The 26728-nt window shown below is 39.5% G+C and overlaps 1 protein-coding gene across 4 annotated transcripts in view; it reads left to right on the forward strand.

Annotated features, from left to right (window-relative positions):
* The window catches only part of CARMIL1 (capping protein regulator and myosin 1 linker 1), a 192903-nt gene that overhangs the window by 79754 nt on the left and 86421 nt on the right, over positions 1-26728 (forward strand). For all 4 annotated transcript variants that reach the window (XM_034074622.1, XM_034074623.1, XM_034074628.1 and 1 more), the window contains 9 exons: positions 2326-2385; positions 4574-4695; positions 6662-6759; positions 7108-7178; positions 7316-7389; positions 12474-12549; positions 15133-15221; positions 19595-19689; positions 25686-25772. In XM_034074622.1, the coding sequence (XP_033930513.1) occupies positions 2326-2385; positions 4574-4695; positions 6662-6759; positions 7108-7178; positions 7316-7389; positions 12474-12549; positions 15133-15221; positions 19595-19689; positions 25686-25772 (772 nt within the window). The remainder of the gene's footprint in view (positions 1-2325; positions 2386-4573; positions 4696-6661; positions 6760-7107; positions 7179-7315; positions 7390-12473; positions 12550-15132; positions 15222-19594; positions 19690-25685; positions 25773-26728) is intronic.

A 26728-nucleotide genomic window follows, 5' to 3' on the forward strand; every position in this document is an offset into this window, starting at 1 on the left:
AGATCTTTCAATCTGGTAGGTAAATAATTTGCAAAATAGGAAGGATTTCAATCACAGAAACTCTTCCCTTAGAATTTCATTGAGATTTGGGTAAGCAAATGTTAGACAGTCTCATGTTTGTTTAATCTGACTAGCACTGGAGAAGAAGAGCCTTCCGCTTCTGTATGTGTTATCTAGCTTCAGTAGCCAACGACAGAAGCTGTTATGTATTTTTTCCTTTTCTTTCTGGCCTGAACAAACTGCACGGGGCCATGTTCTCTCATCACAAAAGATTGGAAAGATTGCCAGTCTTAGCTTAGAAATAAGGCACTGAAGAGGAGTGAATGTCTTACCCTTGGAAAAATGCAAGACTTTGGTTTGGGCACTGGGAAGATGCTTGTAATGGCTCTGCCTCCCCTGCCTCTGTTCCCTGTGCACGCTAGCTCCGTAAGCAACTGCAGTGACACCCCTGTGGTCTGAAACTGCCTTTTTGATGTGGATGCTGCCTCTGTGGCAGAATAAGGGAAATGAAGCACGTGAAGGCCTCCAGAAATTCAGGGTAGAGTTTGGTCACTAAATTAGGTCTTTGGTGGAAGGTGATCCTAGCACAGAAGTGCCTGAAGGGTGCTTATATCTTCTGGTGCTGTCATGAAGGCAACTGAAGGGACAAGGATTCAGAAAGTAGTCAACCGAAAACAAATAGACAGCAACAACATCTTCAGTCTCTGCACAGCTGTGGGTGTATAATGTAGCTAAGTGCCTAAAGTTCTGATTCATTAACCTCCCCTCTCCCCACCACACCCCCCAACATTTCAGAGCATTCTATATCATAACCATTTTAATTGGATTTTTTGGGGCAGCTTCATCCTGTGGTAACTCTGTGACTGCGTATACATTTGCCAGTTAGACTTTGGCATTTAGGAGCTCTCCCTACTATTCTGCTGCTTTCTGGAAAACTTCTAGCTGGTCCTTATAGATGGAAGCTGGTACTTTTGTTCCCAACTTTCAGATATGCTGTTGCAGCCTTTGTGAATGGGGATTCTTGAGCTGTGCCTGGGTTCTGAGCACACCAGGAGTCATTTGGAGTCATCTTTTACAGATTGCCACATACACAGAAATAGAATAATACGGTGTTAGCATGGAAGCACCCTGACTGTGAACCTAGGATAAGATAAAGGACAGAAGACTTGGTGCAGCTCAGACTGCTCAGTTACATTGGTTTTAATAATAAATTAAAGGAAATGTCCATAATAATGTCTTGCCCTGTAGTTATGATTCAGTCCAAGAGGTTTGTTTCTTTCTGCATATCTGAGCTATCAAGTTGTTTGTCTACGTAGTGGTGAATTCATATCTTAGCGCGCTCCCTGTAGCCCTAGATTTGTCCTTGGAGAAGAGGACTTCCCTTCCTTCTTTGGAGTTTCCATTTGGACTCAATTTGTTCACCCTTCTTCCCTGCCTATCCTGACTGTCATCCAGATTAGCCACTCAGGCAAAGCTAACGTATTAATTCCTCTACTGAAGCAGTCTCGAGCATCTATCTGTCTGTATCTATTTATGTATGGTATTTTTATTTCTATATGTACTTATTAAAAATTGTGCATCCATGTCCCTTCAGCTTCTTTTGCTGAAGCTGTCTTCTTTTTGGGGATAGACTTTTCAGCAAGGCGAGTTGTGACAGGACAAGGGATAATGGTTTTAAACAGGGAAGATTCAGGCTGGATTAGAGGGAAAAATTTTTTACAACGAGGGTGGTAAACTACTGGCACAGGTTGCCTGTAGTGGTGGTGGATGCACCATCCATTGGAGACATTCAGAGCCAGGCTGGATGTGGTTCTGGGCAGCCTGATCTAGTTTAAGATGTCCCTGCTTATTGCAGGGGGGTTGGACTAGATGGGCTTTGAAGTTCCTTTCCAACCCGAACTATTCTGTGATTCTATTTTTTTCACATCTGTGATCAGTATAACTAGTGAAAGAGTAATTGTGATGCTGTAAGTATTGTAATTAGTGATTATTTAGTCACAAGGGTACATACACATCAGCAGGGTATTTTATAAACTGTTTTTTTATAATAAATTTTTGTCACAAATTTCATTAGAAGCTCATGTGCTTAACGCAGCGAAAGGTTGTATGCCTATAACCTCAAATAACCATTTGAACTTGTAACAAACAAATGTGTTCTTTTAGAGAAAAATGAAATGAGATATAAACAAATAGTGTCAGTTCTAGAAATTGATATTAAGTAGCACTAGCCTTGCTTAAGGAGTTTTAATTTTACTGAAAAGTGTAAGTGCCCTTTAAAATAGTATGATGTTTGCATTAATGTGGCATTTTCTTTTTCAACTACAGTTAGAACTAACTTTCAGCTACTTGGAAATCCAAGGAGTAACTTCCAGTAAACCAGGTCAGGTGAGTTTATTCTAGATAAGATACTTGCTCACTCACTGCTAAATCTGTTCCACTGAAGGAGATAATGCTCTGATGTGCAGGTCTCCATATCCAGTGAGTAACTGTATGTTTTTGCATTCTTAAATACATACTGCTTTAAAGTCTTTAACGGTAATGATAAGAATTTTAAAAGTCAGTTTTAGGAATGTGTTGTGCAGATGGGATGATGATAAGAAATATCTTATTTTCTCTAGTTCAATATGGTGCCAGTTTTCATTTGTCTCATAAATGAGTATGTTTCTCGGAGATGATGAAACAATGGCAGCTGGTACACAGTCATCACCACCCAAACTTGAATGGCTTCTGTGGTGTATACCTTTACAGTGAAGCCAAAAGCTACTTAAGCTACTACTTACATTGCAGGCAGAAATAGTTTCCTTCCAACTACTCATGGTGCCATTACTGTATACAACACAAAACATATTTGACAGCAAGTTGTGTGCCAAAATAAGTGAATGCAGAGAGAAGGTGCTGAAAAGAAGAATGACTTCAACACATTTTTAATTCATAAGACGAACATGTTGACAATATTTGACAGTTCAATTGTATTAAAAGTCTGCATGTGTTTCATGTGTGTTTGGCTTTTAAAAAGCTTTTTAAAAATAGGAGCATCTGACACTTTATTTGAACTCTGAAAAGCTCTTATTGTGTTTAGCATGTCATCTTTCTAGCCTGGCTTTTGGAGCTTTCCTTACAGAAGAAAAAAAAGGTCTGGGTGTTTATTATTATAATGGAAGACATTTAGTAAATTCTATGTATGTTTCTGTAGCTTGCTTTATTTAAGGTACTAAAATGCCATGGTAGCTAATGCTAATTATTCCTGGAGGCACAGACAGTCACTGTTGTAGCAGGTTTTACAAGAGATTTTCAGCAGCCTCACTTACATACCATTTTCCTAAATTATTTTTTAAGGTTTTGTATGTTTACATTCATATGTGTTTTAAATGTGTAAGCTTATAGCTGAAGGCAGGCTGAATCCTAGACTGTTGCTTGCGGGGTAAATCATACTGCTGCAGTTTTCCTGCAAGCAGTGTGATGTATCCATGATACCTGAAGAATGTAGTCTTGTGCTAGGCATTTTGCAGAAAGCCATGAAACACTTCCCTCTGTAAGAATAGGGAACAAATGGAAAGAGCGATACAGGGAAATGTATTAATACTGGTGACAATGAAAACCAGTTGTAACTTGCCCACTCATCTTCAAGCAGCGATAGCAACAAGTTCAGAAAATATTTGAATTGATGGGAAAAGGTGTGAAGGTTCTTGGGGTTTTTTGGGATAATGCAGCCTTTTCAATGATTATCCTCCTGATGATCCTGGGAACCAGCTTCAATAAACCCCCATCTTCTGTAGCATACTGTGTCCTCTTGTACTGTCTATCTGTATTTCTTGTTTATTCCTAATGTTAGCTTCTTACTGTGAGTTCACAGCTCCATATCTAAAAGACTAAATATGTGCTAAATAGTCACATTGGAGAAGACAAACATTACATTGCTTCCTGTGGTGCAGCAGACCAGATGTGTCAGTCATACTGTAATCTGATTTAATTCTGAATACTCCAGATGATGAGTTGCAAAAGGCTTTATTTTTCCCCTTCAGTGAAGCAGCTATTCCCCAGACAGTGGGACAGTTATGTTGGCTGAGTTACTGCTTCATCCAAACCAAGACAATAGGTTACCATAACATTTTCTTAAACTGCTTAGATCAAAGCATTTGTGCTTTTCCAGAGGATCACAGCCATTAAAGACTTTTACTTTTTGCTGGAGGAAGCAAGCCCTGCTTGTTCAATAGTTTCCTGTCAGGCTGCACTTGCTTCTCCTGGTGTTCTGGGATGTGTTTCAAAAGAGGACAATGATGTGAAAAGTTCTTGGTTTTCCAAGTGCCAGCTGAGGTCAAGGTCCTTTGAAAATTTACTTCCTGTGGGAAGCAGGATACTGTTAGGAAAAACAAAGTTTGAGTACAGGGGTCTTGTACATTCAAGAAGAACTTTCAGGAAGCTTTACCTGGACCATTGCTGTGTCATGTCTTAAAGAGTAACAAGTTCCTATCAGTGCACAGAGCATTTAGCTGGCATTCAAAATGCTCTCTGTTTTAAATGGACATGAATTACATGATACCCCATTCTTGCCTTCATGCCCTCTTATTTGTAGTTGATTATGGAAACTGAGAAATGCAGCATCTCCATGAAGATGGCGTCCTCAGAAGACGTGAATGAGGTGCTGGCACACATTGGGACCTGCCTCAGGAAGATATTCCCTGGACTCTCACCAGTGTAAGTGTCTTTTAGGGAACCTCTAGTGCGAACGGATTGTGCAGCATCAGTGACAAGCCACCACTTATTGTCCACTGGTGTCCCCACCCTGACCTCAGAAATGCACTGAGGATATGGGAAAAACCTGGAGACAAGTGCTGAGCTTTTGTCCAGGTATATGACAAAACCAGGAGGCAGTGCAGAACACTGGGAGGCTATGTGTCACAAGAGCCTTTGGTTTGAAGAGGGAATGCAGGTATTTGGTGTCTTGAGTTTTCATTTTACCTTGTTGCCTTTCCAGCCTCAGGTATAGCTTAGGTTCTGGGGTTTTGTTGTAATTCTTTTGGGTTTAGTGCAGGTTTTGGTGTTTTTGTTTGTTTGTTGTTTTTTTTTCCTGGAAGTAAAATGTGATTTGGGAGAGGAGAGAAAAGTTCTGTTTACTTTCAGTCTTTGTGGAATGATGCACATGATTGGGAGCCTTGTTCTTCAGAACTGAGCCCTGGGCAGTCTTGTTATATACTTTCCATGGTTCAGCTGGCTCCTTGGAACGTATGTCTCCTATCATTTCTTTGTTCCACTTCTTTCTGCAGTGCTCTTGCCTCTGATTTTCTTTTGTATCTGTGCCTCTGAATTTTGTATCTTGCAGCAGTTTTCAATGGTTTTTATTTGTTTCATTTTCTTTCTGCTGTCTGTCCTTGCCTTATCTTCATCACTGTCTACCAGATCATGCAGTTCTACTATTACTCTCTTCAGCTTCTAGTTTTCAACAGTATGAGAGAAAATGGACTGTGCAGCAGAGTTTTCCAGGACATGCTGATTTTTATAAGTGAACTTTTGTAACAGACATTAGATGTGAATGGTCAAGCTAAATTTAAATGTTTTATTTTGGGTGCATGTCTTTATTATTCACCTTTCCTGTAGGTGGAGTAGGAAATAAAGTTCATAAACTCTGAGCTGGCAGTTTCTGTTTTTGACTTCCAGTGTTCTTCTGTGGCAGTATTACTAACTGCCCTAATGGAGATTGAGCTCTTCCTTCAAAAAGCATGCATACAAGTAAATATTTGTGAGCAGGTTTGCCATAAAACCTCCGTAATGATGTGAGAAACACAGGCAAGAAGAGTAGAGCTAAGAGGGCTGCAAGACTGTGCATGTTTGAGCAATATGCATGTTTTCTCTGACCTTTCCTGAGAACACGGGAAGAGTATTTTGGGGTAGCTCTATGGAGTGCTTGCTTCCCAGAAAAGAAATCAAATTTCTTGCTTTCCTGTCAGATGGCACAGCTTTCCAAAGTGAAGACACTGAGAGTTGTGCAGATGATGTGAGATCAGAACAGGCAAGAAGGGGGATGGAGGTTTACCCATTAATATCTCTTATTAATTCTTCCCCTCACCCCGTTTTATGGAATTCTGCAGTTTATGAGGCAGTCTTGTCATACAGAATAACAGATAATTCAATTTTTATAAGGCAGGAGGGGTTATCTTTCTGGCTTGGGGAGGAAGAACATTACCCAATTAGAAAGATCAGAGCTGAGTATCTAGAGTGCAGCCTGTAGGCCACATGCAGCTACTGAGCATACTCTGTGTCTATTTGCCCTGTAGTGCTTTTACTGGATAAATGCAATGTATAAACATTGGTTTCAGGGTGACCAACAATACCATGTTTATTTCCTGTTTTGGGCATCCTTGTGTTAGATGAGGGCCATAAATTTCCTTAGCTTCAGTGATCCTGTCATGAAAAGGTACTTAGTTGCTCCAGTATTCACAGGGTTAATCACTGGAAAGAAAGAAGAGACAAATAAACGTTACTCCTGTTGGACTGCATCACACTGTGTGTGGCTTTTAGGTAGAGAATTGAATTGTATTAAAGTGGGTAATTCTTCCCATGCACTAATTTAAAATCATACTTGAAGTAAAGAAGATTTATGAGTTTAAAAATACTTTCAAAATCGTGAATGTTTTTTTTTTCTCCCCCCTCCCTTCGTATGTAGGAGGATTCTCAAGAAAGTAACTATGGAGCCTTCAGAAAGACTGGCTAATCTCCAGGCCCTGTGGGACAGTCAGACAGTGGCAGAACTTGGACCCTGTGGTATGAATTTAAAGGCTCAAATATAAAAAAGGCTGGAATTGAAAAGTCAGAAAGTTTAATTCTATTTCTGGCAGAAGCTTGTAAAGGTGTAATTAGTTTTAAGGTGTAATTAGTATGGAGCGGGCTTCTGATTGGTAGGTGAAGGCACTATATTAAGCTTTCTTGAGACCTACCGGGCAAAGATAGGATAGTCTCAGTTTCTTTCAGCAGCACAGTGGACACTGTTCTGAGAGAAAAAAAGAGTGAGTTTTGAAAGACTGGGTTTTTAAGCATTAAAGTATCCTTTTAGATGTTTGTTTGTTTGCTGCTGTTACTATTATGTTAACTACTCTCCTGGGTTCCTTTTAGGGGGCTTTTCCCAGATGTATGCCTGCGTTTGTGACTGGCTTGGGTTTCCCTATAGAGAAGAAGTACAGTGGGTAAGTACATGTCTTGTTCTGGAGCTGTTTTCAGCTAACTGTCCAGATGATGAAAGAACAGGTAAATCATAGAACTTGGAGAAAAACCCCAAACCAACAGTTCTGTAAAGATGTATTCGGTGATATATTTTTAACAGGATGTTGATACAATTTATCTGACACAAGATACCAGAGAGCTGAATTTACAAGACTTCAGCCACCTTGACCACAGGTAAGCAATATGCAGTAATCATGGTAATATTTTGCAAACTTTCCTTGTTCTCTCTCCCAGTAGTGTTTGCCTGCCCTTGCTGAAGTGGGGTGGTCTCATAGCTGTTACTTGAATTTGTAGACCTGTAAAGTGACCGTCTGTAGCATTTTTACTTTTCAGCGCAAAGCTGCTGTTTTTGCACAAAAGCCCATGGAGACCACATTTCATTGAGGATCCTGAGAAGAGAAATATATTTTGCTATTGGAAGCACTCCAAGAAGTTAGCAGATAGATATTTTTCCTGTGATGGCGGATGCAAGAGCTCAAATTCAGCAGAGAAAACATGCAGCTACATCTGGTGGGCAAAGCAAACAAGAAAATTATGCAGTCTTTACTTAGGCAGAATCTTTTTCTCATGGTGTACACAGTAAAGAGAATTATTTTTGCCAGGAAGTCAGCGGAAGGTTTGAGTTGCTCAACTGAATCCCAGCCAGTAGTTTCTTCACTTACAATAGATGCTATCAAAAATGTGTGTTTCCAGAAAGGGACTAATTGAGGGTAATTTTACTGTGAAATGTAGAGATATAGCTAAGTGTTGTATTTAATTTACTGAATTTAGCTGGCTGAGGAAACTGGATTCTAAGAAAGTTGAATCTGAAGATGTTTAAGTAGGAGGAAATGGGAGGGAGTCTTAACTAAAATCTGTCATTATACAAGGAAAGTGACAAATTTAAGAAACTGTAAATAAGACAGAGAAAGCTCTTGTTTCTTTGGGAAAGTCCAGTGGAGGAATTAAGAATCCGTCAAAAGTACAATGTTAAAATGTTGTAACAGGAAGGCTGAACTTGGAGGAAGGTAAGTAAGAGTGCTTTGCCACAGTGCTCTTTGCAACATTAAGTTGTCTGGTCTGTAAACTCACAAAAAACCCCCGCTAAGCTTCTGTGATGGGTTTTCACAGTCTGCACCAAATCCCATGCCAAAGTTATTAAGCAGTTCCCATGTTGACTACTTCAGTGGTAACTCAGACAGGACAAGGGCTGCAACTAGTGCATGACAGATACAGACAAAGACTGGTTGGTTAAGCCTTGCTGAGAGAAGATAAGGAAAGGAGTACTATTCAGCACAAGCAAATATGAGACAACATGAGAATGCTTTAAGCATACTGCAAAGTGGAAGTGCTGAGAGCACCATGGGGAATTCTTCAGAAAGTGGCTTACAGATATGCAGCTTTAATAGAAATTAAAATGATTGAACAATTTATGGGGAGTGAAAAATGCTACTTACTATGAAAGAGTAGATATAACTGTTTTAATATTTAGAATATCTCAGCTGGTTCAAATGAGCTGGCTTTTGCAAAGCAGAATAACGGACTTGTTGCTTCACAAAAGCTTTTAATTCAAGTATACTTTACATAATTGGCATCTCTGAGGAAATATATTGGTGTGGTTAATAAAAATCTTTAATAAATGTGTCATGATAGTGTTAAGTCCAAAGATTCATAACAATTTTGGAGCTGTTTACATGCCGTGGAATCTATCCTGTGATGAGAGTTTCTACATGTTGAGGACTGAACTGAGGAAAATGTTTTGGATTGAAACTTCAAGAAAAATAGGTATTTCAGGAAGTCAAAGTCTTATGTTATTCACACACAAATTAGGACATGAGATCCCAGTCAATTCAAGAATGTATGCAAGTGTTTTGTGATATATTTAGAAAGTAAGAATGCTATAAATTAACAATGCACCATCATAATTTGCATTTTGAGAGACTGTTGTCCACATAATTTTGGGGATTGCTGGAACTATATATTTCATGTTGTGGAGTAGCTCTGAAGCGAAATAGGATGGGTGCACCAGTCCTCTAAACACAGGGGCTATGCATTGCAAAAATAAACAATTTGTGGTTTTCCTAGTAAGCCATTTCTGTTAGAGGTCAGCATAAGATGTCGTGGATTATAGATGAATTTAAGTTCCCAGAGCATCTGACTGAGTGCATAGCATGGCTTGCCACATGGGAACATGACTTCTGAGGTTTTATCTGAATTTCTGTCGTGCTGCGAACCATATAACTTTAACAAACAGGAAAAAAAGGCTCAAAGTGAATGGGGCTTACTTAACTCACTGGCATGGTTTTCATCTGTGTAGCATATGTTTTAGCATACTTGGACATTCAAAAAGATTGTCAGAAAAGTGTGATTGGTTAGACTTCTTTGCGGTGTTTTAACTTTCTTGCCATTTTAAATACATGGGGGGTGTGGAGATGCTGAAAAAAACATGAAGACATTAGATAAGCTAAAATGTTGTGGAAGCTTGGAGAGGTTTTCTGCATTCCAGAAGAAGAGAATCTGTTCTCAGTTTAAAAAGGCACAGATTTACATTTTGTAAATTTTTCTTTATTCTGAATGGTAATTTAGTAAACAAACTAATGAGTATAAGCAACTCAGTGAGTGAAGGTTATGAGAAGGCCCTGCTTTTGGAAATGGTCGTTAGTGTTCTTTCATACTGTGTTGCAAAAAATTCAGATCATTATTAACACTGCATCTAGAATTTATTTAAGTGAATAAAACAGAGTATAATTTTGAAAAGGAAAACTCAATAAGAAGTGCATTGAGGTTAGGTAAGCTCAAAGAGAAGTAGAGGTAAATTCCTAATGAACACTCACTGGTCAGAAGCACCTTCAGAAATTTGAACAAAATGGGAAAAAACTAAACTATATATCAGATGGTAGCATCTGATAAAGCAGAGTTTCTAGACAGTAAGGCTTTTGCAGAAATGGGCAGGGGTTTCTCTGTTTTCAGCCATGTGGGGAAGGAGGGGACGGGGGGGGGAAGCTAGCAGTTGGTGTTACTGAAGGGTGCCAGTATCTGTGCTTGTCTAATGTTTGAACAGACAAGCCTTGAATACTGCAGAAGACTGAACTATTTAAAAAAGAGAATTTGCAAATCAGCTGCATTGATTTGTTTTAAAATATTCCTGTCCTGCGGCAGCAATGTTTCTTTAACTTCTTGAAAGTATGATGGTTTTCCAACTAAGCCTGAGAACCCCCTGCCCTTTAGCATTTCCTCCCAGGCCTGGGGAGAAGACGGGAGAAAGGAACACCTCAGGCAAGTTCTGCCTGCAGCCACTCTCCTGCCTAGAAGTTACTGAGCTCTTGACAGCCCTCCTAGCTGGCTTATCAGCTCCCGGATAGTGTAAACATTTGGAGCCAGTGTTCCCCTATCCATGTCCTTTTGTTCCTTTGGGGGAGCTAGACTGCTGCTGATGGCTGAAATACAGCTGATGGTGCCTTCTGCCTCTTTTGGGGTTGGTGATCCACAGCATTAACAGTTCTGCTCCACCAGTTTGAAAGTGGTACCATCAGCCTGTCCAGTGTTTGCCCTGCAGCATTTATCGCTAGCTGTGGCTGGCTGATTACCACTGTGTGGATAAACCAAAATTACACCTGAAAGCCTTACACCTTATGTTCATTCCACTTTCAAACCAAGGACACTGGCAAGAGTGACATTAAAGGTGCAAATTCATTATCTTCCTACTGATAATGCCAGGGGAAGGCAAAGGAAGACAAACCTTTGTGTGTGGACATTCTGTACTCCATAGCAGGGTTCCTGTTTGCCCAAGGAAAATGCTGGGAAAATGCTTCTGTGGTTGTTATTTTTCCCTCCTGACATTTGACTAGTCAGTTACTGCTTTACATGGATATGAAGTCTTTGTGTGTAGGAACAAAACCAATGTGGTGGACAGAAATAAATCTATACACTTCATGAAGCTGCTAAGACTCTACTGTGCCAGTGGAAATGAATTCACCATTGACACTTTGATGTGTGCTGTGAACAAGATGGGAAACAGTCTTAATCCTTGAAGGGCACCACACACTGGTTCCTCTGCAGGAGTGTGAAAACAGTCTATTTGCATGAGCTTCACAGTCGGTGGGCTACAGTCTTGCTGCAAAATGCTGCACCTTCGTACCGTTACCTTAGTGATGGGCTTGCACTTCCAAATCTAGCAACCGCATTTCCCAATATAGCCTACTGAAGGCTTGTCCATATGATGTTGCCTTGTCTCCTGGCTTTCCTACACATTTAACAGCCACCCTGAAGTGTCAGAGGGTTTGTAGAGAAAAATTGAAGGAGAGGAAGAAGGAAAAGAAGATGGAAGAAGGATGCTACATGTTTACTGTAGATCTGTGCCTGCCTGCCTGCCTATATCCTGAATGAGAAGCTGGGGGGGGGGGGAGTAGGAACTGGCTTATAAAAGCCAATACTTTTAAATTTCTCCATGTAAAAACTGAGGCTTGGATTGACACTGTTTTGCTGGTCTAATAAGTTCGTGTATATTACAGCTCTTTGTTTCATTATAAAGACAAGGGCTTTCTAAGTAGCTGTTATGTCCCAGTGTAGGTGTATATATGTATTTAATATCGCATCAAAATGATCCAAGTGCTGTGCTGTTAAATGGTGTGCTAGTGCCTGATGGGGTAGTGTACAGACATGACATTTGTCAACGTCTGTTATTGCAGAAACTTAACAGAGGGAGAGCAGATCGCATTAAGAGGCTTGGAATGAAGAAAACAGGAATAATTTAGAATTTCATTTGTGAAATCCCTTTTACAATTAAGGAGGGCTGAAAGTCGCATTATCCTTTTGCAGGTCTCCTGCTTCCTGGGGGAATTTAACTATAGCAATGAGACAAGGAGGTGTTCTCTAGAAGCATTCAGTCATGGAATTATGTTAAATCATCAGATTGCCAAAAAGCTTTTTAGCGTCATGCTAAATTATAATTAGAGGTGATTAAGAAGCTAAAATATGTCACAGGCTGAAGAAAAAGTAATGCTATGAGTAGGAATGGCAGCCCAGACAAATTCCCGATTTAAAAATTCATGCTAGAATGGATGTCAGTTGGACAGTCAAAAATTTGTATTAAAATACCAAAAAGACACACGGCTGCTGGTGATGCTCGATTTTTAGAATGCTGAGCTTTCTGTAATGGGGATGGTACTTTGTATTGCAAAAGCATGGGAAATTAGATATGGAAGAACACTTATGAGGTTGTTTCAAATGAGCAAATACAGTTATATGAAATGTGTATAAAAGTGTTTTTCTTTTTCTAGAGACTTAATACCTATAGTTGCTGCTCTGGAGTATAATCAGTGGTTTACAAAGCTGTCCTCCAAGGATCTGAAATTAGTAAGTAACAAATTGAAACAGTATGCTTGCTCTTACCAGGCTGTGCTGTGTTTTAGAGGATGCTGTTACATTGAGCTTTTTTAGGCAAGTAAACTGGGTAATCTGTTGAATTTTTGTTTTCCCCCTTAATCATACCAGGAAAATATAGATGGTTGGATAGTTAATTCATAGTATAGAAACACTGTTGAGAGGCAGGTCTTGTCAAAAGTGCAAGTGAATGAAGTTTGAAAACTTCCTTGGGCAATAACAGTTGCCCATAAAACTACTTCATTAGGTGTTGCTACCTCCCCCAAACAGTATTGGGTGACTAAACAGGAAACTGACTTTAAAGCAACAAAACATCTGCTACTTTTTGGAGGTGGAAATAAAGTGTCAGGATTCTGGATTTTTTTTTCTTTACATATAAAGCAGGGTTTTCCTCATAATTTTCATTGCAATCTGATGATTTTTTTTCCTCTCCATTGTCTGAAGCTAACACTGTGTAGTAACAAGTATGTAGTAATGTGTGACATTGATATTCTTCCACATCTGTTTTCTTTCTGAAAGAAAATCTAAACAAGTTGGACAACTGAAGAAAAGGCCAAGAAATTCAGTAATTATTTGACATTTTAAATATTTCAAAATACACTGTTTCTTCTAAACTTGCAAGTTTATAGTCACAGGTGAGCTCAGTGGTTTGAGAAGTTGCTTTCACACTTGCATCCAGAAACTTTTCTCCTTAATAATGGAGGTTAAGTCTCATCTTGTTTAAATTGGTGCAGTTTTATTGATCTGAAAGTGCTCTTATTGCATTCCTAAGCTATCATTTTCCATCGAAATTCAGTAGAAACTAGCTTATGTGATTCTTGGCAGAAGAAGGCAATAAACTTTCTTGCTGGGAGATCTTACTCAAAGTTATGCACAGAATGAAATGGGTTATTTTTAATCTTGTAGCTCACTGTTAAAATCAGCATTGTTAATAAATACAATGTGATTAATCAGTTTCTGCTTCAACAAAATGAGGCAGTTTGCTTAGTTAGAAGAATGGCTAGCGTAGTTTGCTTAGAACAAAAACTGGCCACGTTATCTGTCTGAGGTATTTTTGAGTGAAAGTCTTTTTGCGTTGTTAGCAACTTTTCTGTGGAAAACAAATAACTTTGTCAATCTTGAAAATGCATCAGTTCCTTTAAAAAAAAATCTTCCACACATTCCATTTTCAGTCAAAACCAACAGGAAAACATGAATTGTTGGACAGTAAATCTGGGCTATCAGAACAGTGCTGAGAGTCAATATGAGGTCAGACATATCTAGAGGCTATTTAGTGCATTGTGTTTCATGAGTCCTGCTCTGACATTGTGTTTGATAGATGGTACCCATCTTTTTATAGTATAGTGTTTTTATAGTACATGCATGAAACTTCCCACTAGCAATCACGCTGCTCTAGAAGCATTGTGATAATATGCAGAATTATTAAACTATGGAAGTCAAAGATAGAATTGGGAAGATGAGTAAGTTGACAGTCTTCAGGAAAAAATTGTCACCTTTACTGTGTAAAAGACAAATAAGATTTTGTGTGTGTGGGAGAGCGGGGTTTTGTTTTTTTTTTCTTTTTAGGAGATTCAGTTAGCTTAAAAGTATTAAAAAAAGCCCAAACAAACAAAACCAACCAACCAACAACAATTAACACCCCCCCCACCGAACTAGAAAATTCAGCTCATTAGAGACATAGATGTCCCTGGTATGATTTTCACATTGTTGTTTTTAAAGGCAGATAACAATAGTTTCAGCACTTCATGATCATGACTGAAATTCAGTTTTGGACATCACATAAATGTTGGCTTAATGTGTGCTGTGGGAAAGAATAGTCAAATCCAGAAGTGAAATAAAACATTATAATTAAAGATACTGAGGTATAGAGTTCACTGTATGGCTTTTGGATCATTAAAGTTTTATCTGTTTGAATGAGCACAGCTAACAAACAGTTTTGTTATTGTGTTTGGTTAATTGTACTTGCAAATGTCCATGCAAATTTTAGAATCCAACAACAGTAAGATTATGAGAATTTACTCCTCTGTAGGCTGGGAGAATTCAAACTGAAATACCCTGGCCCTTAAGCACTAGTCCATAGCAGTCTTTGGAGGACCTGCAGCTACACTGCTTTTGCTTTTGAAGTTTTTTTGGGAAGGCGTCATGTTTAGTTATCATTCCTGGTGAGGCTTTATTATCCTTTGCACTAGTCACTACTTTTTTTCTGAAGAATTATCATGTATATGAACAAGATTCTTTAAGAATTGAGTGTTTTTTTTCTGAATCACAGGGCTTGTTTTTTTTTCTATCATTAAAAAAGTCTTGCCCCTATGTTTAGGTGGCCTGATTCATAAATGCCTTGCTTTCAGTCTGCCTCTTGCTTCTCTGAGTCTTTTGCAGAAGTCCTCTGTTGCTACCTGACTCTCTTTTGGATGTTTCTGGTATATTTGCTTACTATTTATGTAGTGTAAGACGATGGCTGTGTCCTGGATCCCACTATGATGTACAGCTTATAACTCAATAACCGCCTGTTCCATGTTTGTGTTCTTTAACGCTGTTCTGTCTTTTCTGTGGCAGTCCACTGATGTCTGTGAGCAGATACTGCGAGTGGTGAGTAGGTCCAATCGATTGGAAGAACTGGTATTAGAGAATGCCGGGCTTAGAACGTAAGTAATTCCTTTGAAATGTTGCATTAGTTACTGCTTACTCCCAGTAAAAGGGATGTGTGATGTGTGTTAGCTAGAATAAGCATTAAAAAAGCTTGTGCTTGATGTCTACCTTGTTCTGAGAAGCCTGTAGTCACAAAGCTTTTTATCAGGTTTTCCAGAGGTTCCTATGTCTAAGAAATCCCCTTAAACTGATGTTTTTTAAGATTCTGCCTGGAGAGTTGGGTTAAGCGGAGCAAAGTGGATTGGATAAGAGCATAAAACCCTCAATCAACTCACACTGTTCCTCTCCAAATAAGATTGCCAGGAGAAGTAGGAACACCTTTTTATCACTTACCATTTAAAACAGCATTAAGAAAGTGCATTATTGCATCTTGCAACAAATTGTTTAATTACCAAGAGAGCTGTTCTTATCTTACTCTGGATTGCAGTCTGCTCAAATGTAACAGGACTTCTGTATGAGCAAGTTTTTTAGAGAAGCAAGAAAGTATATAAATAAGTTTTAATGTTTTGCCAGAGCCTTAAAAGAAAGATACATATAAGTAAGCCATAGAATTTAAACCTTGCATGTGTTTTAAATACAGTAAGTTGTAGGTACTAGGGGGTTGCTTTTTTTAACCTTCACATGAAATAGAAGGAAAGTTCAAGTTACAGACTAGCCCAAATGGAAGAATTTATATCCTGGTTTAGTGTTAAGAGTATCCTCCAAGACCATGTACACAAGAAAAACTGTAGCACTAATTGATTTTTATGTTAAAAAAGCAGAGGAAAGATGGGCAAAGCAGAAGGCTTTACTGAGTTAAAAGTGAGGAAGGAAAACAAGTGCAGGGAAAATATTTGGTATGCTTTACACTGTCTCCTCTTCTACTGTTTCGGTCTTCTTTTCCTTTTTAAGATGGGTTTTTGCATTAAAATACCTGTAACAGAAAATTGCCTAGGTAACACAAGAAACTTTAGGTCAAGTTTGGAATTACACCCAAGCTTTCTGATCACTAGAGCACTGCCTTCAATAGCTGTCATTCAAACAAACCTGATTTTAATCCTGTTTTTCTTGCAGTGTGTGCCATGAAATCGAGTGATAATCGTTAATATTAAAACATATATTGACTACCTTTACACATTGCCTACCTTAATTGGCAGAGTTGGATTAACTGGTTTCAGTTTTAACAGGACTTGACAGATAATCAACCTGTGACTTTGGTTTTCATGTCTCTGTCTACATGCACAGTGTTTACCATTTTGCCTCGTTGTGTATCTGCTCTGATCAGCATTGTCTGCCTGTTTTTGTCAAGGATGTGTTTGTCAGTTTTGGCATTTATCATATCTGCTTGCTAAGAGGAAATAGTGTTGTTGCTCGGCATCTTCCTGTGCATAGTTTACAGACCAGTCATTTTTAATGAGCTGTGACAGAATGCCAGACCAGGGTTAAGAAAGAACTACCCAGAGTAATGTTTTGAGAAATAACCTGAGCAGATGCAAGAGCATATTTCTTCCTGCAGTAGTCGGTTTCAGATGATTCCCTTCTTTCCTACCTCCAGCCTCTCATTTCTGTGATTTGGTTTGGGCCATGGCCCCATAAACACTTGTCATCCTCCCAGCTGATGAGACAGAAAACTATTGTGCGGTAGCAGTTTTAAGGACGCAGGACTAGGGAAGTGCAGATTTGCTGTAGGGGAAAATGGTGTCAAGTGAACCCTCCTGTCTGATGAGATTTGTGACAGTTTAGATGTTCTTTAAAATTCTGTCACCATTGCTGTTTCTTTATCAGATGTAAAGGGTGCAGTCTAGATTATGTTGGTTGGCTTTAATATGTGTAGCAAACACTAATGTTTTGGTTAAGTATGTTAACTGAGGTAGATGATAACCATATGTCAAGGAAAGGAAAATCATTTAGGATGACCTGAACAGATGAGCTTGAAGAGTTACATCCCTGAGGTGTTTTATAGGAATGGGACAATATGTGATAACCAGTATTCATTTCCATGAAACTGCAAGACAGACTCTTCAATCTGCAAAGGCCTGTTTGCAGAAGCTGATGAAAATGGATCTGTTTGCTGTGCTTATATGCTCTCTGAAAACAGGTAGGCAGGATGTCCCTACCACCTTCTGCACTGTTCTCTGCAGGCCTGTTCTAAAGAGAGTAGCCAGCTCCAACAGAGAGGAAAAAAGCAGAGGTGCCTGGTGCTGGTACCCAGAAAGCCCTTGACAGTGATATTGTATCTCATCTTCCCCCCTGCTGGATGGGCTCTGAATGTCCTTAGACCTAACAGTTCCTTCTACACATGCCCTCTTTTTTTGTGTTACAGGGATATTATCTAGACAGATTTAAGAACTCTTTTTATTTTTCTGAGATCTATAGGTCTGTGGTGTTCTTATGCCTGGTGATATATCCTTACCTGCCATAGGTACAGTTTGAGTCTTTTTTGAACTTTATTTCCAAGCCTGAATGACCTTACTCTAGGCAAGCATGGCTGTGCAACACATACAAAGTGAATTCCACTCCAGTTGTCCAAAAAGTTCTGATTATCCTGCTTATATTGTTGGCAGAATTTGGAACAGTTTGTAAACAAGTCTGGAGGTGTAGGCAGGATACTGTAATGACAAGAATCTGTTAGGGACAAAGGAAGAGGTGGAAACTCCTCATGAAGAGCAGGGTTTTGTTTGGTTTTTTTTTTTTAAACTCAAAACCTCATTTTTCTTGGCTGGACATATGGAGCTTAGTTCAGTTGCCTAAGCACAGGCATCTAGTGCCATTTGAAACGCTGGAGGGTATCCACAGAGTGTTGGCACATGTATCTGAGAATCTGCAGGAGATAGGCAGTCTTCTGTGGCAACAGCTGGTAGCAAAGCAGGACACCCTGAGGCCTGTGAGGTAGCAGAGATTCAACGCCAGAATTTCTTTTTGTCGAGTGTTTGTATTCACATGCTGCTTGTATTTTAGGAAAAGAATACACTTTTCCTAAAGGCAGCCCATCATGCATTTGCAGTGCTGGAACCTGTTCTAGCCCCAGGAGTCTGTTTAAGGACAGGGGGTTTCAAAGGGAAATTAAACTTGCCTGGAACATCTCTGTACGCAAGTACATCTTGCAACAACAGATAACCAAAAGTTATTGAGACTATTGCTGTCCAGTCTCTGCTCTTTTCCAGATACTGTAAGAGAATGCTACCTCCACTGCAGTTCTCAGCACACAGACTAATCTACTGATTTTATGGTAGGCAGGATTTGTCCTGAGGAAAGAGGGGTAGTGTTGAATTATTACTCTCCTAGCAATGTAGCTGGTAGCTCTCCACTACTAGGCTACAGGAGATAAGATAATGCACTTCAAGGCAGAGAGAAGAACTTCAAGGCAGGTGAAGCAAGAACATTGAAATTATAGTCTCATTTTAATGAAAAACCACAGTAAAGCTAGTCCTTTAATACATGAAAGCTTCTCTATAGATAACAAGGCCAGGTATTTGTCTTGGAGCTCCTAACAGCCAACAGCCTTCTGACTAAATGCAAGGAACATGTTTCCACCGGAGTCTGACAGTGTGGTTGTGCAAGGAAACACAAACTAGCCATGAACTTAGTGCTGTGGATAGGGGTAGTCCAGCTGCAGCAAAACACTCTCAGACAGGGCAGTGTTTCCTTGCTTCTCAAATGGATTTTGAACAGATATAGGTCATGCTACTACAGCTGCCTACCATAGTTAAAGTTAATTCAAATCTATTTGTGCTGCCTGGCCTGGCTGTTGTGAACATATAGAACTGACATACCGTCGTCTCCTGGGACCCGTTACTAGGGCTGTGGTTGGCCAGTTATATAGTTGGATGCTTCTCACTGTAAAAAGAAGCAAGCAAATACCAATTCATCTGTGTGCTGCTGTTCTTTGAGTGAGCTATTCCTGCTGTTTTGCAAGGTTGTAAATACTCCTCGATTGTTGACCTTCTGGATATGTTGCAAAGCCTGCCTGAGTGACCTGGTAGAGAGCTGCTGCTAGTGATGGTGAAGGTAGTGGTATGCAAGTTGATGTATGTATCTCACTCATGCGTGAGTCACTCCATGAAGGAGGTGAAAGATGTGCAGGAGTTTTCAGTTTTTCTGTGTAATTCCTATTTCATATCTTCAGATCTCTATCAAAAGCAGATTGAGCTTTGATTGAGTGCCCTCAGTCTCTTAGGTCACTGAATAAATAAATAATACAACAACCCACTTTGAAAGATAGCAAATTAGCCAGATAAGCATTGTTTAGAACTGCAAAGAATCAGTTACTGCTCTGCAGTAGGACAGGCCACTTCTGGCTAGTAATCTCTTGATGCTTTTATGCATCTGAATGTGCTGTTGATAGAGGAGATAACAAGATTCTTTCTCCCTCTGTTTTCTTTTCTTGCAGAGATTTTGCACAGAAACTAGCCAGTGCCCTAGCCCATAATCCCAACTCAGGACTCCATACGATCAACCTTGCTAGCAATCCGCTTGAAGATAGAGGTATTGTAACTGTAACCTTTCTTTTTTCTTCTTTCTACAAATATAGTAGGAGGATTACTGCTGCTCTATTCAGCTTTGCTTGGATAATAGGTTATTGTTCTGTGTGTAATGCTATTGTAAATATCTGTTGTTCACAAATGACTAAGAATCGCCTTTCTTCTTTGGTTTATACATATCCGTTAGCTTGTTGAGAAATATTTAAATGCCTTAAGCCAACCATTTTCAGAGAGTTTTCTTTTAAAGGAAGATAAAACTCAGTAACTGTTTAGGACTAAAGTGGTGTGCATTTTAAAAGGCAGTGTAATCAGCTGAAAGATTAAGCATGAGGCAACTTTGTTGCTTGAATTATATTTTCGTAATGGTTTTGTGTTTTTATTTCAGCCATAATTCCATATTTATTTTCAATATTAAAGCTATTCCTTTTTTCAGCTTTGACTAGCACAGTGTGTTGCCAGTTTGCAGTGCTCGGTAATACTGGTATAGTTGGTGTGCTCATGGAGCAAAGTGCCCATGCAACAAGATACAAAATCAAGCTGAACAGCACAGGTCTTCTTAGGGCACAACTAGGCATGATATGTACTGAAATCAAATCATTCCCCCCCCCTTGTCTACTCTCTTTTCACCCAAGAGGCACAAGGTTACATTCTTTCAAGTCTGGAGTTGACCCTTCAGCCCTGCCCATGTGAGATTCCCCTTTGCTTCACTTAATGCATTCCAGGGACACAGTGTTCTGAGATCAGACTTTCTTGTGCTCCTTTGGGCCAGAAGACAAACAAAAATTTTGTACAGTGAACCTTTTCTTCATTTATTTGGTTTGAGGAAATTTTCCAGTCTTTTTGCTGTCATGATTCAAAATAGAAAAACTGCTCATTTTGATTGCAACCCGAGTGACTCAGAATATTGTCAACACAGGGTTGTGTAAGTGTCTCTCCCTTTTTCCTCACTGAACCAGGAAGAAAAGATGGAAAGGGATTTTTTCCTTTCCTCTTTTGTATCTATTTTCTTCTTGACTAGAAACAAGTATGAAAATATTTTTGGTTGTTTTCTTTTTACCTATTCAGAGTATTCTTTTATTTACAGTTGTTCACATGATTTGCTGTAACTCTTCTGATAACAGCTTGCCTGCTGATTACCTCTTGTCCTCCTTAAGAATCTGTATCCCATGAAAGCAAATGGTTTTCTGATGAACATCATTATTACAGTGTGCCGTAGGCCTGAATGCATTGTACAAGAATTTCTGTTGTAAGCTGGAAGAAGGCTGTTATGTTGTTGGTGCACTACTTCAAAAGCAGAATTTAGATTGTGTTACAGGAGAGGTTTTTCTAAAAGGAACTCATCTTTACCTTGAAAGCAAAACAAATAACCAAACATTTAACAGACACGTATAGTGCAGAGGATTGTTTTTTAAACATATCGGTGTGGGTCCTTACTTTGCAGCAGACTTACAGATTCAATAGATTCTAACTGTTCTGTAGTATCCATATGCAGTATGCGTACAATGAAATGGCAGCAGCTACAACTTGGAGAAATTAGTAGTGTGAGGTTTTTTTCATTATCTCAGTCTCTCATCACATACGCAATTAAGATTTGACCTTTTCTTTAGGGAATTATGTAAATTATATGAGTACTTAAAAAGAAATTAACTATAATTGCAATGTGCAAATATTTTAGCTTTTCAGTTTAAGAAAGATTTACCTGTCCTGTGATCTGATATTCACTGAGTGCAAGGTAGATTCGACTTTATTAGATTTGAAGGAGAGCAAGCATTTCACAAGTAAAAGCTGGCATAATGGAGATTCATGTATTTCCTAAAATCTCTCGTGAAAAATCACCTGCAGGAACTGGAAGTTCTACTGTATTGTTTTCAGTTATAAGGGAAATAACACAGTTGTGTGATTTATGGAGAAGAATATATCTTTGTGCCTTGTTTGAACAAAAAAACCAGACTAAGCTATTGTATATAATTGAGTGCAAATAAGTAAAGACTTTATATTATTGCATTAATGCAACTGACAGTATTCCAGTAACATGGGAAATGCATAAGGCATAAGATCTGGCTTCAGTTCAGATACAAAGCAGTGTTTATATGAAGTGATTTACACTGAGACCAGTCTCTTAATGTGTGTTTGGCTTCCCTTTATGGTACTGTCAATGTTTGTGAGACTGACACCTGGTAAGTTTATCAGTCTTGGCTTTAAAATCTAGCCGTGTTAAAGCAATGGGAGTTTTGCTTTTGGCCCAATTAGGATCAGGATTTAAGCTTGTATTTTGTTAAAACTAATGCAAAACAAGCATTCTGAAGCCTAGAAATATTCAAATTCAGAACTGTGTGCCCCGTGATGCAGTTAACTCTTCTGGCATTAGAGGTCTCATTTGTACTATGAGGTTAGCAAAAATGGCTGGTTTAAAGAGTGTTTAAGGGCCTGAGTGACCAGAAGTACTTTTTCTTTTATGCACCTGATTCCTGCATCTTAGAACTGGGTGGATCCTTAAACCCCAGTGCTGGTAAGATGTTAAAATTATTCTGTTTGGCTAGAGCAGTAAGCGGTATGCAGATTGTTAGCTAAACAAGAATACAAGAATAAACAAGAGGTAAAATTATCTGCTGCATGTCTTACTCAGAAGCCTTCACAACAAAAAATATTGTTAGTGATCCTGATTGTACTCCTTTTTCTCCTCTTTTGCCAGCATAACTACATTGATTTTGAAAGCATACATTGTGACTAACCCAGCTTAAGAAATGTGGACAGTCTGCAATAGATTATAAACTCTGAGGGCCACTTTAACATAGATTGAGCCTTCTATTTTGTGAGAAACTAAACAGGTTTTATTTTAATAGCAGAGCTATGAAAGAAATTCTGTTAATATGACTTGATTTGTTCTTGCTTTAAGTTGCTGAAGACATCTGGTTACCATTGTGCTTTTCAGTAAATGATGCCAACACATTCATGGGTCTCATATTTTGGCAATATCAATAACATACAGTATGTTATCTTGAGCTGCGTGGATGTTGTACCTATCACCATCATACACAGCATGCTAAGCTTGGCAAGGGATGTTAAAGATAATAGGAAGGGATTTTATAGGTATGTAGCGGCTAAAAAACAGACTGAGGGCAATGTAGGTCTCCTTCGGAAACTTTCAGGAGAACTGGCTACACAGGACTTGGAGAAGGCTGAGGTTCTGAATGGCTTCTTTGCTTCGGTCTTCACTGGCAAAGGCTCTGACCACACCACCCAAGTCCTGGAAGGTGGATGCAGGGACTGTGAGAATGAAGACCTTGGGACCACTGTAGGACAAGATCTGGTTTGAAACCATCTTAAGAACCTGAACGTACACAAGTCCATGGGCCCTGATGAAATCCATCTGCAGGTCCTGAAGGAGCTGGCAAATGAAGTAGCAAAGCCACTGGCCATCATATTTGAAAAATCATGGCAGTCAGGTGAAGTTCCCAACAACTGGAAAAAGGGAAATATAACCCCCATTTTCAAGAAGGGGAAAATGGATGACCCAGGGAATTACAGACCAGTCAGTCTCACCTCTGTGACTGACAAAATCTTGGAGCAGATTCTCCTGGAAGCCATGCTAGGGCACATGAAAAACAGCAAGGCGCTTGGTGACAGCCAACATGGCTTCACTAGGGGGAAATCCTGCCTGACCAATTTGGTGGCCTTCTATGATGGGGCTACAAAAGTGATGGACAGGGGTAGAGGAGTTGATGTCATCTACCTGGACTTGTGCAAAGCGTTTGACACTGTCCCACACGACATCCTTGTCTCTAAATTGGAGAGACATCAATTTGATAGGTGTACCACTCAGTGGATAAAGAACTGGCTGGATGGGCACATGCAAAGAGTTGTGATCAACGGTTCAATGTCCGGCTGGAGACCAGTAACAAGTGGTGTCCCTCAGCGATCGGTGTTGGAACTGGTCTTGTTCAACATCTTTGTCGGTGACGTGGACAGTGGGATTGAGTGTGCCCTCAGCAAGTTTGCCAATGACACCAAGCTGTGTGGTTCAGTTGATACGCTGGAGGGAAGGAATGCCATCCAGAGGGACCTTGACACACTTGTGAGGTGGGCTGATGCCAACCTCATGAAGTTTAACCATGCCGAGTGCAAAGTCCTACACCTGGGTGGGAGCAATCCCAGGCACAGCTACAGTTTGGGCAAAAAGGAAATTAATGGTAATCCTGCAGAGAAGGACTTGGGGTGTTGGTCAATGAGAAAATGAATATGAGCCAGCAGTGTGCACTCACAGCCCAGAAAACCAACCATATCCTGGGCTGCATCAAGAGAAGCGTGACCAGCAGGTCAAAGGAGGTGATCCTGCCCCTCTACTCTGCTCTCGTGAGACCTCACTTGCAGTATTGTGTTCAGTTCTGGTGCCTTCAACATAAAAAGGACATGGAACTGTTAGAACAAGTCCAGAGGAGGGCCACGAGGATGATCAGGGGACTGGAGCATCTCCTGTATGAAGACAGGCTGAGAAAGTTGGGGCTGTTGAGCCTGGAGAAGAGAAGGCTGCGTGGAGACCTCATAGCAGCCTTCCAGTATCTGAAGGGGGCCTACAGGGATGCTGAGGAGGGACTCTTCATTAGGGACTGTAGGGATAGGACAAGGGGTAACGGGTTGAAAGTTAAACAGCAGAGGTTTAGACTGGTTATAAGGAAGAAATTCTTTACTGTGAGGGTGGTGAGGTGCTGGAATGGGTGGTCCAGGGAGGTAGTGAATGCTCCATCCCTGGCAGTGTTCGAGACCAGGTTGGATGAAGCCTTGGATGATATGGTTTAGTGTGAGGTGTCCCTGCCCATGGCAGATGATCTTAAGGTCCTTTCCAATCCTAACTATTCTATGATTCTATGTTTTTACAGAGAGCATTAAACACTACCATCCCCCTCAAAAATAATTGCAAGGTAGCTACTCTTTCATTAGCAGTGATAGTTTAAAAATTGTATAAGTAGAGTAAACATATGTTGTGGTATACTAGTGGACTGTTTTATGTCTGCATGTGTGCAAAAGGGTACCAGCTTTTGCATTTACTGTGTTTTGAATCTTTACCTTCTTTCTCGCTTCTCTTTTCTCTCCTATTTTCTGTACAGAACTGCATTTCACACCTCAGGTTAAGCCTGGAGTTTCTCTGTTGATTTATTCCTCTAATAAATATTTCAAGATTAGTTCCATTGTTATTTAGGAGGTGCCCTCTTAATCAAATTTCAATCTTTTGCTTAAATGGAACAATTAAATTTATGGAGTGTGGAACTTGGATACTGTGAGAAATGGCTTTGATGAAAAGTGTTGGGTTATGGGTTGTTTTTTTTTTTCTCTCGTTGGATTTGTACTGAGGTAGTCCAGTCTGTGTCTGCATCAGTTTTCAACCCTGTGTCCTGGCTGGTAACTGGCAGGCTACTGTAGGGAATTAAGTGGCCATTATGATTCAGTGGACATTTCAGGTTCTCAGGGTTTACCTTTGAAAAAGAGGGCAGTGTTCACTAATGTGGATGTCTCTCTTGCCTCAACAGCCCTTCCTTTTGAAAGATAATAAAAATAGTTTGAAGTTTCATGTGAAGTACTGTTGTTGGGTTTTATTTTGTTGTTGGGTTTTTTATGTTGGGTGTGTTGGGTTTTTTTTGCTCAATCATAAAAAGCTTCCAGATTTCCTAAGTGCTGACTACTTGACATATGTAGTATCTGCCCTTTGACTGCTTTTCCAAAGTATGTGTGTTATATAGTCGTTAAATTAATCAAGGTGACTCACTGATCATTAACAAGAAGATTTCCTGTTTGTTCAGTGTTTAGCAAAGAACTTATCTTGACTACATCAATCATTTCAAAGATTTATGGTCATAAATGATAAGGTCATTTTGCTTCTTTCCACCCCCAGTGAGTGCAATTATGTAGTTCCACAAGTGTCATTTGCACGGGTGTGATTACTGTGAAAACCTGAAATTACACAGTTGACCTAAAAATGTCCATTTCTCCTTGCTCCCCCAACAGGTGTGTCATCTTTGAGCATCCAGTTTGCCAAACTTCCAAAGGGACTGAAGCATTTAAATTTATCTAAAACCTCCTTGTCACCTAAAGGTATGTTTTATAGCTATGCTTCTTTTTTTTCTGTTCTAAAGGTTTCAGGCTTCCAATGTAATAGTACCTCATGTTACCAGATTATAAAGTGATTGAATCCGTAAATGATTTACCCTAATGTATTCCCAACAGCACTTATGCTTTTTTGCAGCCCTGGATTGCTGAACTGTGGGGTGGGTTCTATGTCCCCTTCTTACTTCTATAAGCTTTGGGCTTGAACCTGTATTGTTCAAGAACGACTGAATTTAGACTTGGCGTAAATGATATGTTTCATATATGCTTCAGAAAGATGTCTGAAGCAGAAATGTGTAGGGAGTTTTCCAAATGTTTTGCATGCAATTATTTGATGAAAGCATGTGTTGTGACAGTGGCTGCTAAGTGGTTTGTTCTGACTAAAGATCTCTTTGTTTTGTAACTTGCAAATTTCTGACTTGATACCGTAATTGCAATGTATATTTTAAAAGCAGTAACAGTCCTGAAACACAAGTCAGAAGCTTTCACAATTTTTTGCATTGCTGTTTTACAAATAATGGATGCAGCCACCTCTCAAGCAGGCTGCATAAACCCAGGGTATCCTGTATAGGGCCTGAATGTTAAAGATAGAAAAAATGCACTGACATTATTGCAGCTTTTTTGCAGATGTTGATGACCTGGAAAACATGAATTAAGGTCTATGAAGGACATTAGTTAATAACAGATAGTAGCCACGCTCTCTTATGCTTTCAATTACTGTTTTTTGAAGTGCACATTCCCTGTTCACCTATGCTTTAGGGCTGATCTGGGGGAGAAAGGTTTTTTTGGTGGTTTTTTTAAGTGCGTGTCTGTAGCTCTGGTTATGCTGAAGTAAACTATAAACAGAAACTGTTCAGTCATGATTGTCATTAAAAAGACTATTAAACTCTGGGGTTGGTTTTTTCTACTGTTAACTTCATTTTTAGTGACAAGCAGTTGATTTA

This window comes from Melopsittacus undulatus, chromosome 1 (genome assembly GCF_012275295.1).
Source record: "Melopsittacus undulatus isolate bMelUnd1 chromosome 1, bMelUnd1.mat.Z, whole genome shotgun sequence".
NCBI classification, from domain to species: domain Eukaryota; kingdom Metazoa; phylum Chordata; class Aves; order Psittaciformes; family Psittaculidae; genus Melopsittacus; species Melopsittacus undulatus.